Here is a 15,149-nt window from a genome sequence, read left to right on the forward strand (position 1 = left end):
TTCTTCTTCTTCTTCTTCTTCTTCTTCTTCTTCTTCTTCTTCTTCTTCTTCTTCTTCTTCTTCTTCTTCTTCTTCTTCTTCTTCTTCTTCTTCTTCTTCTTCTTCTTCTTCTTCTTCTTCTTCTTCTTCTTCTTCTTCTTCTTCTTCTTCTTCTTCTTCTTCTTCTTCTTCTTCTTCTTCTTCTTCTTCTTCTTCTTCTTCNTCTTGTATTGAGAGTATCTAGGAATATTTCCTGCAGATGCTATGATGATGCATTCTTGTTTTAAGAATATTAAGGAATATATCCTGCAACTGCTACGATGATGTATTCCAGTATCAAAACTATTAAGGAATATTTCCTGCAGCTGCTATGATGATGCAATCCTGTATTAAGATGTTTAGGAATATTTCCTGCAGCTGCTATGATGATGCAATCCTGTATTAAGATGTTTAGGAATATTTCCTGCAGCTGCTATGATGATGCATTCCTGTATTAAGATGTTTAGGAATATTTCCTGCAGCTGCTATGATGATGCATTCCTGTATTAAAAATACACGATTAACATTCTCAGACGACCATGTGCTCACAATACTATGCAGAACTAAGGTATGACTTACAGACTAGATATATGGAGACTGCTCATCAATTTCACGGGCTGGGCGGAATAGGCCTATAGTCCTACCGGCACGTTTTGCTATATTCTGACAAAAGGGGGTTGACTGCCATCTAACCGTCACTCTTGTAATACCCATTCAGGGGTTAAGTTTTACAATTTTTAAAGAAATACTCTAATTTTTAACATAAAATTAATGAATTTAGTCTATTTTTTAATGTTTTGTTTTTCGTATTCAAAGGATCCTTAAATATCCCTGAATATAGACAGTTGTTCTAAAAAATATCGCAGATTCTAGCCTTTAACAGGTCTCAGTACTCTCTTATATTTGTAATTATATAATTAGTAAACCTTTATTAGCATTAATTATTCATATTAATTAAAGATTTATACATGAGATTGAGAAATAGCTAGTTTAAACCGGAATGAAAAATCGTCGTAGTAAATTTTACCACATTTGTTTACGATGCCTTTGTAATTTAAAGCAATACATAACTTATATTTCGGGACCAAATAATTTTTAAAATTCTGGATTTTAAACAATTGACTAATATTTCAGGTGAAAAAAGGTGACAAAATTTATCATTCGTATGCAAGAACATTTACTCCTACAAACATTAGGAACAGATCAGATTATAAATTTTTTCAAGATTCAGTAACTGGAATAATAATTGATAGAAAAATGTATAGTTAATTCATTTAATGGTGAATTAAATGAAATTGAGTCTTTGCCAGTGCCACACATTCAGATTTGTTATATCCCTATTATATCTCTATTCAACCTGATCATTTATAAAGTTTGAAATGTCTAAAAACATTGGCTTGCAAAGATAAGGATTAGAACATCAAAGTTTGTGTTAAAGACACATTTACTTCAATTAATTTCCACGATGTCTTAAACTTAATCAAAGCTTTTACAATAAATTTGTTTGAAAAAGAAAAATATATATTCTGTTTTCAGAAGAATAGGACTGTTCAGTGGTAAACACTTTAGCTGCGAATGTATTAGGTAAATATAATAAATACTAGCCTTAGAGGGCGCTTTGCGCCCATCTTCTAAATTAGTTGTGAACATGTTCTCTATGTGTACATCGTAAAACAAAACAAAAATAATTCGCGGATTTTTACAAAAAATTTCGCGGATTTTCAAAATTTTTAAAATTTTAATGACGATCGAATTTTGATAGAGACAAATATTTGAAATTTAGATTTTTCATAATAAACCTTCCCTGGGGTCCCTAGATGTCCCACAAAAAAATTGGGCCCGATCGGTTCAGCCGTTTTGACGTTTATTGGATACAAACAGACAGACAGACAAACAGACAGACAAGCCAAATTTATATAAAGATTACGCTCAGGCGCGTACTGGGGGGGCGGTACCCCTTTGCCCCCCTTAGACATGCGCCCCTCTTCCCTCCCCCCTAGAGCCAGAGGCAGGCTCTAATTTATAAAACAGTAAACTTACATATATATTCAGATTTTATACTTTTCTTATCAATCGACAATGTCACAATTTGTCCATTTATGATTATTTCTCGAACTAAAATTAGATTTTAGACTTTAATTTTTTCTTACTGCCGGTTTTTTAGGGGGGTGCACATCAACCGTTAAAAGGGTGCACAAAAAAAGGGTGTACCCCCCTAGGCTGAACCTCCACTACGCGCCTGATAATGCTAAAGTGAATGTCTCATTAATATTATGTGACCTTCAAGTTAAGAGATGGGCATACTTGATTCACAACGGTACCCTTGAAACAATAATCTGATCAATAATGTGGGAGTTAGAAATGTCATTTTAGAAAAGCGTCTAACTCTACTTGTTTTATTTCTAGATAAACCACAAATAAAATAATCAGTTTTCAAAAACAAAAACATGGATATCTAAATCATATTTGACTGAACAAAGCTTGTAAGGGTACCGTTGTGAATTGGACATGCTACGCTGTAAATGGTGGGTCACTTGATATTACGTTTACAGCTTCTTTAAGGCATCATTGAGAGAAGAACAATCACTTTCACACCCTCGAGAGTTTACAAGGGTAACCACAAAGGGACAATACTTCAATGACGACCTTTCAGCTATCCAAATATATAACACAAAATATTAATTTTCTGACTCAAACTCTTTTACTAGCCTGGGAACCAAGCTTTACCTGGAAACAAAACTTTCATAGTAAAAATCGACCAACTTAACTTAGCATTGTATTGAAACAAGCTAACCACCTTCCGGTTCTCCACTCACAATTTGAAGCAAATCGGGCTAGGGGTTCATGAGTTATGATCGGACATCCAAACAGACATTGCTACTTTTAATATGATATAGTTAATATTTAATCACTCTCACCAAACATAACAATTTTAAAACAGTTGATTCTTTTATTGAATTTATATGAATGAAAAGCTTCATCTTAAAGGGACTGTAAAGGAAAAATGAAAGGGGTATAGGCTGAAAGCTAATCACTTTAGCTCTTGATCGCCACCCATGAAAGTGATATCTGATGTTCCTGTCTCGAGAAATTGATATAAAACTGTGTTAAAATTATACAAAAGTTCATATATGTAAAATTTAGAAAATCTTAACTTAAATCACGTGACCAGAACTATCACCAATGGCAGAGCAGTATACTGGTCACGTGTCTCCGCCTGTATCACGTGACCACTTTACTGCACTGCCATTGGTGGAATTTCTGGTCAAGTAATACGGACGTATAAATAATATTATGAGAGAAAATAAAATAAAATAAAAAGAGAATATAAAACTAACTATGAAAATAATATTTCTTATAACAAAGTTTTGGTTTCTACGAAATTGCCTTGCCCCATTCGTGAAACCCGGTTTCCGATAATGGGGTTCATAACGATACTCTGTCTTAAGTTTTGGAAAGGATTTCTGTATACCATATAACTTTGTTTTCAGGTGCAAAGATCCATCGGAGTTACAGACTTTTCTCTCAGCCTTTACATGTTCATGTGGAGGACAGGTATTAGTTCTAGAACTTGCTTTTTAAAGGAACTGTACGCCTGTAAACGCTAATTCAAGTAAACCTTGATTTAAAAAGAGAAAAATTTCCGATTCACAACAGTGCCCTTTCACGCACACCCTGACCATTTAGTAAAAGTAAATTCAACCTAAAGTCTGACCGCGTCAACCTTGTTGCACCGGCAAGTCCTATTATATTAGTGTCTGCTTTATTTACCCGATGTCCGGGCGATACAGTACAGCTGAGACCGGAAAGGTTGACCCAGCTCGGAAATTCAAATGTGCTATGGCTGCCCGTGCTCTAGAAATATTCCTCTATAGCAAAATTGCGGAAGTCCCATTGACATAATCTTAATTGTAAAATAACAATTCTCTGATAAACAATTATGCAATACGCATATCTCATTTATCCACTTATCATTTACCCTTGTAAATTAGGTATTGCTATCATTGTATGGAGTGTCACTTGAAATTACGTGCAGTCCCTAATTAGGCTTATATTAAGAGACTTCTGAAATTACGCTTTCAGTCCCTTTAAGTATATTAAGAGACTCCTGAAATTACGCTTTCAGTCCCTTTAAGTATATTAAGAGACTCGACTGAAAAAAAAGATAATGAGCCTTTATGCTTGCTCTCAAGCTATATTGTATCAATTATATTTTAATTTTTAATCCAGATTTTGGCTGAAGACCCGTTGGACCTGACACCAGATGCATATTGGTGTTGCAACTCCTGCGACACTAGAATTGCGGCATTAGAGGTGCAGTGTAGAGATTAGTCCAAATGTCGTCTTTTATTTCAGCCTTTTTTTGTCCCAATTCAATGATTAAATATTTAGATGGCAGGCAAAGAGCGTGGAATAATGATGGAGACCTATGCAATGAAGAGAGATGATCCTTTAGGTAATCTTGTAGAATGTCCCAAAAAACAAAGGACATACAAAATTTAAAACTTTATAATCTAATTACATTATTAATTTATTAGCAAATCTTTCAAATCTGAAGATTATTAATAAAAGCATATTATTTAGGTATGGAAACCTTCTTGGAAAAATACAAAACAGTTTTGCACAAAAACCACGCTTTTATATTAGAGGTAAACAACAAGTACAATGAAGACGACTTTTTTGTCTAAATTTCGATTGTCAACAAGCTTTTTTTCAAATTACAAGTTAACAAGTAATCAAAGAGAAGCTTTTTTAATTGACAGCTTTTCTTGACTTCTATGTTGATGTGTATCCATGCTGTTTAAAATCAATTGATATGAGTCAAAATTGAAGCCGAAAGTCATCCTAATTGTATTCATATAATCGCCTCCCACTATATTTGCTATTTCATATTTATTGTTTTACTATAAATTTCAAATATTTAAACATAAGATATGAATTGAGATGAAGAAAAGATTTTAGTTGGTTTTATATGCTTTTAAACATATTAATTGCTTTCAAGCCACAAAATTTGATCCCATAGCTTATTAGCTAAAGCTTGGCAGCATATAAACGGAAATCTTGGATAAATATTCGGAAACTCCGAAAAAGAAAGGAAATAACCGTCAAGTAGAATTCATTTTTTTTTAATTAAAAACGAATGATATAATATTGGACCTGTTGAAGTTTACAAGTAATTAATTTAAAATTGATAATTTTCAATATAATTTTGCCAGGTAGAAAAACAGCTTAGTGTAGCATATGGGAGTTTCCCTGGTTTTCAAATAGAAACTCTAAGCGACAAAAGGTAAGTATTCATTGTAGAGCTAAGATTTTTAGAACTAAAAAAACATAGAAATCCATATATATCAGTCTAAAGCTTAGAAAACTGTTGAAACTAAAGCTCATGGAAATTCAGCGAAAACAAGAAAACCACCCAAATCTATAGAAACTTCATAGAAACCCTTTGAACTCCAAAGAAACACATGGAAAACGATTAAAACCCTTAGAAACCCAGAAACTTGACTTCATAGTAAATCATTTTAACCCCCTAAAAACGTTGAGAGAAAACTATTGGAAAATATAGAAAACCTATTGCAACCTATATTATAAACAAAGAAACCCGTTAAAACACAAATGAATCCACAGGAAACCACTGACACCCATAAAAAATCATTGAAATCTCAAGAAAAATGTAAAAAGTCATAAAAACCATAGTAAACCATTAACACTTTTAGAACAATGAAAAACCAAAAAACATCTTAGAAAACTATAGTAACCCATTGAAACCCATTTAGACTCATTTAAACCCCAAAAAATAGTATATCAAAGAAACCATTAAAACCTTAAAAAAATTGAAACCAAAGAAAGCCATCTCTCGTTGTAGGTTAGCACGGAAAATATGTTACTGTTCCCATCTTCTAGATATCCTGGATATCCTAGAACCAGGGATATCCACTCAAAAAGGTAAACTTCTAGATATCCTGGATATCGTAGAACCAGGAATATCTACACAGAAAGGTAAAATTTTCCAGATATCCTGGATATTCTAGAACCAGAGATATCCACTCAAAAGGGTAAAATCTTATTGATATCCGGAATACCCTAGAGCCAGGGATATACACAGAAAGGTAAATTTTTCTAAATATCCTGGAAATTCTGGAACCCGAGATATCCACTCAAAAAGGTAAACTTTTAGATATCCTGAACCAGGGATATATACACAGAAAGGTAAAATCTTCTAGATATCCAGAATACCCTAGAGCCAGGGATATATACACAGAAAGGTAAATTTTTTCTGATATCCTGGATATTCTAGAACCAGAGATTTCCACTCAAAAAGGTAAATCTTCTAGATATCCTTAATAAACTTATAGAGCCAGGGATATATACACAGAAAGGTAAAATCTTCTAGATATCCCGAATATCCTAGAACCAGGAATATCTACACATTCTTAGATATCCTGGATATTCTAGAACCAGAGATATCCACTCAAAAATATAAAATCTTCTAGATATCCTGAACACCCTAGAGCCTGCCTCTAATTTAAATTTTCCAGTCCCTATACCTTTACAAATTGATGATTTGAACCTAAGATATTTAATCTAACAGAATTCATTTTTTTAAACATCTAAGCATTGCGTTTGACAACATCAAATACACATAAGTTTCCTATTCCACAGTTTTATGAACCGTACTGTATTTAAAAACATGTTTTTTCTATCTAGGATTGAGCCTGTATGAACCCTACTGAATTTAAAAATATGTGTTCTATCTAGGATTGAGCCTGTATGAACCCTACTGTATTTAAAAATATGTGTTTCTATCTAGGATTGAGCCTGTATGAACCCTACTGTATTTAGAAATATATGTTCTTTCTAGGATTGAGCCTGTATGAACCCTGCTGTATTGAAAAATATATTTTCTATCTAGGATTGAGCCAGTATGAACCCTGCTGTATTGAAAAATGTGTGCTCTATTTAGGATTGAGCCTGTATGATCTCTGGAAAGGTAAAGAGGAGATGTTACGAAGATTAGGATTAAAGAAAGATGATTCTAAGTATAAAAGGTAGGCTGGAAAAATTATCATTATTAAATTTTTCATATAAAACTCCATTGGTATTATACCACACTCATCTACAGTGATAACGAAGACGACTTTAATAATAAATTTATGACCTTCAAAAGTCCAATGAGCGTTCAACGCAGCAATTGTGCAGTGTAAACAGACCTATTTCATTAGGTTGGTGATTTAATAGTGTCTGATAAAATCATTCGTTGTGTAAGAACATCAAATACACTGAGGTAATGCATTAATGTCGTCTTCTTATTTTTTTGTTTATGGTTATCACTGTATAATCGCATTATTATCAGAGGTTACTTAGATACCTCTATTTTTATTCTACCGGAGACCCCATTTTTCTATCAGAGACCCCTGTATTCTATCGGAGACCCCCTGTCTTCTACCGGAGACCCCATGTATTCTATCGGAGACCCCTGTATTCTATCGGAGACCCCCTGTATTCTATCGGAGACCCCTGTATTCTATCGGAGACCCCCTGTATTCTATCGGAGACCCCTGTATTCTATCGGAGACCCCCTGTATTCTATCGGAGACCCCTGTATTCTATCGGAGACCCCCTGTATTTTATCGAAGACCCCTGTATTCTATCGGCGACCCCTGTATTATATCGGAGACCCCCTGTAATCTATCAGAGACCCTCTGTGTTCTACCGAAAAACCCCTGTTTTCTATCGGAGACTCCCTGTATTCTACCGAAGGCCCCATGTATTCCATCGGAGACCCCCTGTATTCTATCGGAGACACTCTGTATTCTACCGAAGACCCCTGTATTCTATCGGAGACCCCCTGTATAATATCGGAGACCCCTGTATTCTATCGGAGACCCCTGTATTCTATCAGAGATCCCCTGTATTCTATCAGAGACCCCCTGTATTCTATCGGAGACCCCTCGGAGACCCCTTGTATTGAATCGGAGACCGCTGTATTCCATCGGAGACCCCCTGTATTATATCGGAGACCCCTGTATTCTATCGGAGTCCCCTGTATTCTATCAGAGACCCCCTGTATTCTATCGGAGACCCATCGGAGACCCCTTGTATTGTATCGGAGACCGCTGTATTCCATCGGAGACCCCCTGTATTCTATCGGAGACACTCTGTATTTTACTGAAGACCCCCTGTATTCTATCGGAGACCCCCTGTATAATATCGGAGACCCCTGTATTCTATTAGAGATCCCCTGTATTCTATCAGAGACCCCCTGTATTCTATCGGAGACCCCTTGTATTGTATCGGAGACCCTCCTTTGACACTCTGTATTTCTTTGGAGACCCCCTGTATTTCATCGGTTCACTTCATATGCATTAGAACAATATTGTTTTAATTATCGTAAAGATTTATTTACACACAGTAGCGGTTGAACGAGTGGTTGTGATATAAAAGTTTAGGCTCTTTCCAGTTTAAAATAAGAAATGAAAATAATTCTTCTTATAAATTTTATGTCCACAACCATTAGAAACACAAATATTTTATTTATTTTAATAAAAATCACGCAATTTTTATCACGTTTTGGTCTTTAACCATGTTGTGAAAACACATTTTCAAGAAATATAATTAAAAATGTAGTTTTTGTTTAAAATTTTTTTAATTATTCAATAGGTGACATTGATTATTACTGATAAACATAATATATCAATTATTTCAGAAATCACTTTATTATCGAATTGTGAAACAGATTAAATCTTTACTTTTGCATTTAGCTCAGTTCCTGTAAAATCTGTCTCCGATAGCCAAAAAAAGCTCTAACAATAAACTATTTTCTTCTTAAAATAAATATAAATTTGACTGACTAGTGAATATACTTTGTTTAGCGAGAAATTAAAGAACTCTGCTCTTCTTGAAGAATCCCTCAGGTAAAATAGAAATAATTGTTTTAAGTATTTTAGGTAAAAAGTATTAAAAACTAGAAAATATTATTTGTTTTTTTTAAATTCTTATTAAAAATATTTTTGAATAATTCCAAGTGACCCTCCAACCTCCATGGCAAAGATGTCAATGTCTGATTTACAACGGTACCCTTAAAAACTTTATCTGATTAAGTATGAATTAGATATGCATGTTTTTCTTTCTTTAAACTGTTTTTTAATTTGTAGTTTCTCTGAGAAAATGATTTGCACAATATGCAATATATCATTTACTCTTGGACATATAACGCCTTTGGGTTTATCAATGAATCCCTCGAGGGTTAAAATTTCCATTGGTTCTAATTTGTCTCAGAGTAAATGACATTCCTTTGCAAGAACTGGTTTTCACCTGAGTAAGCATACATAAAAAAATCATTGAAACCCGGCGGGATTTTTCATTTAACACTACGTTAAACAATCTTTGGGCAAAAAATGCGCGAATTTTTTCACAAAAATCCCCAATTCTCAAATTTGAACTGAATTGATGTATATTTTTGCAATTTGATGGTGTAAACTTAATCTGTAAATTCTGTACTGAAACAATAAATTTTAAATTCGAAAAATTTAATTAAGAGAACAAATTCAAAGATGTCAAATAAAAAATGCATTGAAAAATATACTTACAGTGTTTTTACGGGATTCAATAAAAACGTTCTTATTTAAATCACTTTAAATTACGCTTGCAGTCCCCAATTATCTTTATTAGACAAAAATATCCCAATTGTGATAGGGCCCTTTCAGATATCCCTTACGTGATAGGGCCCTTTCAGATATCCCTTACGTGATAGGGCCCTTTCAGATATCCCTTACGTGATAGGGCCCTTTCAGATATCCCTTACGTACTAGGGCCCTTTCAGATATCCCTTACGCTTATCTTTTTAATAGGGCCCTTTCAGATATCCCTTACGCTTATCTTTTTAATAACGAGGGATAAGTTCATTTCAGATATTAATTAATTACCTAATATTTCAGAATTCTGGAGTATGAACCAACCAACTCACTTCATGGCGCCGTCAAAGAAGAAATAAATAGAAAATTAAAAGAAATGTGAAGATGGACTTCTGGTTTAATAGCTTAGTATGTCTTATGCAACCTGAGCTGGGAACTTTAGAATGATGGATATCAGGATTAATGCTTAATCCTCTGTTTTTGCTAATCTCGAGACTAACATAATCTCGAGATTATGTTAGTCTTGAGATTAAATATCTAGATCAACAAATTGGATTCTAAGAACGCCAGATTGGTTTGTTTTCCTGGCTGGAAGAGCCCTCACTTAATTTCTCACCCATTTATTTATTAAGACATTAGTTAAAATTAGTTACAAAAGAATCTCAAGCGTATTATTAAATATTTTTCTTCACCAATTGATTTACAAAATGGCCGACAACAAATTCTTGATTTGTTAGAAATTGCGGCTTTCTCTCATGGGAAAGAACTTATTTTCAAGACTGTCATTGGTCAATACAATTTACGAACTATATTCCTGCACTCTCATTGGAGAAAATAATGTTGGTAGGGATATCCAAAGAGAGAGAAAAAGAGTGGATTCAGACTGAGCTGGGAACTTTAGAATTGATAACATCCTATCCCGACAACTTACTCCGAATATCCATTGTGGAAACTTTTAATTTTAGTCGTTAATCCACTCTTTTTCTCTCTCTTTGCATATCCTTACATTGTTTTCTCTATGCTATGTTAGGTAGTTGAACTGAGTATGCAGTGTTGTGGAAAACTTCTTTCGGATTCATTTGAGACATATTAAACTGTAAATCCTGAGTTTGAGCGCAAATTCGACGTTCAAAACTCCTATACTTTGGGGGTGGATACGTTTTCAGAATAAGTTTTTTTTACATTATTAAATAACGTCGACATAAAATGTAAAAAAATTCTACAGTAAATTAATAAGTTGTTTATAGGCGCAGGTTGAGAAAATAAAAATTAATCTTATCAGCGAAATTGAGTAATCTTGTTCAATTATTTGTTTCTATTTTCTCATTATTCAAAGATTTTCCGCAGATTTTCTGGAATAATTATTGAAAAGACGACAGAATTTGAAGAAATCTGCGAATAAATTCAAAGAAAACAAGAAATTCAATATAAGGATGAAACGAAATAATTAATTCTAGCATTGATTTATTGACAAATTTCTTTTGAGAAATATGTTCCTAACCATCTAATTAGATTACTGTATAATTTTTACTTTATTTTTCGTCGTCGTAATTTAATAATTTAAAAATACGATACTGAAAATGTATTCATTCCCAAAGTAGGAGTTTTAAACGTCGAATTTGCACTCAAACTCAGGATTTACAGATCTTTAAAATGTCTCAAATAAATTCGAAAGAAATTTTCCACAACACTGCATACTCAGTTCAACTACCTTACATTGCCGGTCACTCCCTTTAAATCTGCATCATACGCGCCTTTATTGAAGAAATATTGAGAAGAATTAAAAATAGACTAGAAGAGCTTTGAGGTTACAAAGTCGTACAAGTAATTTCGCATAAATTTTATCTTCTTCTTTTGTCTATGGCAGGTTAGATGCTCACATATTTTGATACTCCCTTTTTTAATACAACAAAATCGTTTAATATTTTGTATTTTTTTTTGTTATATTATTTTTTATTTTCTTATATGTTCAAACTATCACAATGCTCAAATATGTTCTAAGTAACAATGTTGTTATCGATGCTAAAATTGCTCATAATGTCATTTGTATTTCTCACATTGCTGTATTCTATTAAACAATAAAAACATTATGTGTGGTTCATTTCAAAGATTTCTTTTGTTTTAGCTAAAAGCCAAGTATATAATGAATAAAAGGAAATGGATAAAAATTTGTTTGGTTGAAATATATGGGTTAAAAAGTAAAAACTCACTTTACAACTAACCTTTGGGCATTCGGCATCTGTAGCACCGTGTTCCTCCAACAGCAAGGTCCCCTCCCCCTCCCTGTACAAAGTAAATAAGGTCCCCTCCCCCTCCCTGTACAGTGTACAACAAGGTCCCCTCCCCCTCCCTGTAGAGTGTACAACAAGGTCCCGTTGTACACTCGTTAATGAAGCGACATATTTTTTTAAATAACGAGCGTTTTTAAAACCGACAGTTTCGTTTTTCGTTTTTTCTTTGGCGTTTTTAAAAAGAAACGATCGTTTTTCAAAAAGAGTGAAAATGATCCATCCCTGCATGTGCTCTCATATCGGAAAATTTAGTGTTTTATTTATTTTTAGGTGCAACTAGAAAAACGAACACTCAAAAACAAAAAAAAAACGCGAAACAACAATTTCTTTTGAAAAGTGTAAAATTTTTGTGAACCAATTTTTTTCATTTTGTCCCCCTCTATATATTATTACCATTATGTCTCCCTAAATATTATTGACCCCTTCTTTAAATATACTATGCATCCCCCTCTATATAATATATATCATGTTTCCCTTTGCATATTTTATTATATTATGCCCAAGGATGTAATGCTAGGAATTTTATTTCAGAAGTGTACACATCATTAGTACTGCAGTGTACTGTCTCTGGGTGGTATTGTAAACACAAGACGGGGATGTCAAAGCTTGACATGGGATCTATTTTGCCACATAAAAAAATCAATGAAATATTCTGGTCATAGTAAACTATTATGTGAATTATCAAAATTATCAAAATTGAATGCTTTTAACCTCCTCGGATACTAAACGAACACTGATGCATCTATTCTTGTTTACAAATTCCGCTCAAAGAGAACTGGTTTCAATATGTACGCAGAGAGTATACACGACCGCAATTAACTTTCCTTGCATTACACCCTTGATTATGTCCCCTTCTACATATTTTGATCGTCTTCTTCTTTAAATAGACCCGGCCCTTACATATTCTTTAATGTTCTTAAAATATATTATGTTCCCCTATACAATCGTATATCATGCCCCTCTCTAAAAATTATGACCCTTCTCCCTGTATTCTCTTCTCTCTGCAGTCTCCAGGGACATGTAGGAATTAAATATAAAGAGTAGCAGAGTGCTCTAATCTATATATCTATCTATCTATCTATCTATCTATCTATCTATCTATCTATCTATTTATCTATCTATCTATCTATCTATCTATCTATCTATCTATCCATCCTTTATCTATTTAATTGTCTATTTATCTTTCTATCTATCTTTCTTTCTATTCTCCTATCAATATATGTATTTATATTTCTATGTCTATCTATATATATCTACCAATCGATCTATATATCTATCTATCTATCTATCTATATATCTATCTATCTATCTATCTATCTATCTATCTATCTATCTATCTATCTATCTATCTATCTATCTATATATCAATTCATATCTTTATAGTTATCTACTTATCAATTATTCTATCTTTCCATCTTTCTATCCATCCTTTATCTATTTAATTGTCTATTTATCTTTCTATCTATCTTTCTTTCTATTCTCCTATCAATATATGTATTTATATTTCTATGTCTATCTATATATATCTACCAATCGATCTATATGTCTATTTACATATAGCTTTCTATTATTCTATTAAATTTCTATCAATATATGTAATTATATTTCTATATCTATCTATTTTCTATCTATTCTTCTATCAATCTAACTCGTAGATATAAATTTTAATCTGTGATTCTATCTTTTGTCCACCTGACTCTTCACTAAAACCCAAGAGTACTTCAGTACGCACCGAAAGCTTATGTAGGGTTATCTCTGTTCTTTATTTTTTTTAATCCCTCTGCAAAAAATAAATCAATAGATAATTAAGTTTGAAAATCTTTGCTTTTAGAACAAAGCCAGTATAAAGAAAATTCAGTGTACAAACTTTATTATAAAAATTGTTAAGTGAAAAATGTTAAGGGTGTGTTCGCGAAAAATGAAAGGGGGTATAAGCTTACGACGAAAAATAAGCGCTTTTGATCTCTTCTAATCTTCCTTCTATCTCCTGCATCTATAAGGAGAAAATGGTTAAAAACAACTCATACAAATACAGAAAGTTGCAACATTCAACTTGCGGATCGTAAAAAAATTAATTTAATTTCAAACAGATCATTCAGATATTACAACCAGTAATCATAGATAATTTTCCGACGCATAATTGTAAATAGTTGATGTTTCATAATATATTTTATATTTTTTTATGACCTGATAGTTACTTTTGAAAACATTTATTCCTGTTTCGAGGATTTTTGATAATGAAGACGGCATTTTCATATTTTCCAGGAATCCAGCCCCAGCGAAATATTGTTTAAAAAACAAAATAAAAAATATTATGAAATATTTACTGTATACGAATGCGTCGAAAAAAGATCAGTGACTATTGTTTGCAATATCTGAAAGATTTCTTTGGAATTAAATTGATTATTTTATGATCCGAGTTGAATGTTGAATGTTTCCGAATTTGTATGGACTTTACGTTCTTTAGCGTGAGTCGTTTTTAACAATTTTCTCCTTATAGACGCAACAGATAGAAGTAAGATTAGTAGCAATCAAAAGCGCTTATTTTTCGCCGTAAGCCTATACCCCCTTTCATTTTTCCCGAACACTCCCTTAAAGTGCATGTATTTTTCCTACAGCTCTTCTTTATTCTTAAGTAACTTCTATCTCTTCTGCATTACTCTGAGCCTAGGTTAGAAAGATAAATTCAAGAATATATTCATGTACACAATTTATCACTTCAAAATACGAAATAAGAAAAATCACTTATTTGGATGGTTGCCAATTCAGTGGTTATTTTGTCGCTTATTTGGCAGTCACGCACCTCTGACCCTTCAGTAAAAGTAAATTAATCCTATATGAAGCATAAAGTCTGACCGTGTCTACCTTGTTGCACCGGCCATTTCTGTCCATAGAGTTAGGTACAGTACAAACTAGGACCGGAAAGGTTGACCCGGCTCGGAAATTCAAATGTACTACGGCTGCCTGTGCAGTGTACAGTTAGCTTTTAGAAGCCATACGAAATATTGTATATCTCAGTTGATTAGACAAATTAGGTAAAAAGACAAATTTGCGTGACAGCTCCTCTAGTTTATAGCAGGACACGGGCAGCCGTAGTACATTTGAATTTCCGAGCCGGGTCAACCTTTCCGGTCCCAGTTTGTACTGTACCTAGCTCTATGGACAGGACTAACCGGTGCAACAAGTTTGACGCGGTCAGACTTTA

The 15,149-nt window shown here is 33.3% G+C and overlaps 1 protein-coding gene across 1 annotated transcript; it reads left to right on the top strand.

Annotated features, from left to right (window-relative positions):
* The first annotated feature begins 431 nt into the window (after nucleotides 1-431).
* Nucleotides 432-10,329, top strand: LOC111717856 (uncharacterized). The gene is made up of 12 exons (XM_023493311.1): nucleotides 432-586; nucleotides 1,153-1,214; nucleotides 1,555-1,602; nucleotides 3,510-3,573; nucleotides 4,249-4,332; nucleotides 4,411-4,474; nucleotides 4,603-4,667; nucleotides 5,235-5,305; nucleotides 5,885-5,964; nucleotides 6,983-7,067; nucleotides 8,892-8,933; nucleotides 9,957-10,329. Exons 1-12 carry the CDS (start codon nucleotides 506-508, stop codon nucleotides 10,033-10,035), a joined length of 825 nt encoding a protein of 274 aa, XP_023349079.1. The 5' UTR covers nucleotides 432-505; the 3' UTR covers nucleotides 10,036-10,329.
* The last annotated feature ends 4,820 nt before the right edge of the window (nucleotides 10,330-15,149 follow it).

The sequence above is a fragment of the Eurytemora carolleeae genome, unplaced genomic scaffold (assembly GCF_000591075.1).
Source record: "Eurytemora carolleeae unplaced genomic scaffold, Eaff_2.0 scaffold2132, whole genome shotgun sequence".
Lineage (NCBI taxonomy): Eukaryota > Metazoa > Arthropoda > Copepoda > Calanoida > Temoridae > Eurytemora > Eurytemora carolleeae.

Bases quoted from the DNA above. Each gene is read 5' to 3' on its own strand.
- LOC111717856 (XM_023493311.1), top strand. From the start codon at position 506: ATGATGATGCATTCCTGTATTAAAAATACACGATTAACATTCTCAGAC. The intron at 3,574-4,248 runs GTATTAGTTCTA...TTTTTAATCCAG, and splicing joins CATGTTCATGTGGAGGACAG to ATTTTGGCTGAAGACCCGTT. The intron at 4,333-4,410 runs GTGCAGTGTAGA...TTAAATATTTAG, and splicing joins CTAGAATTGCGGCATTAGAG to ATGGCAGGCAAAGAGCGTGG.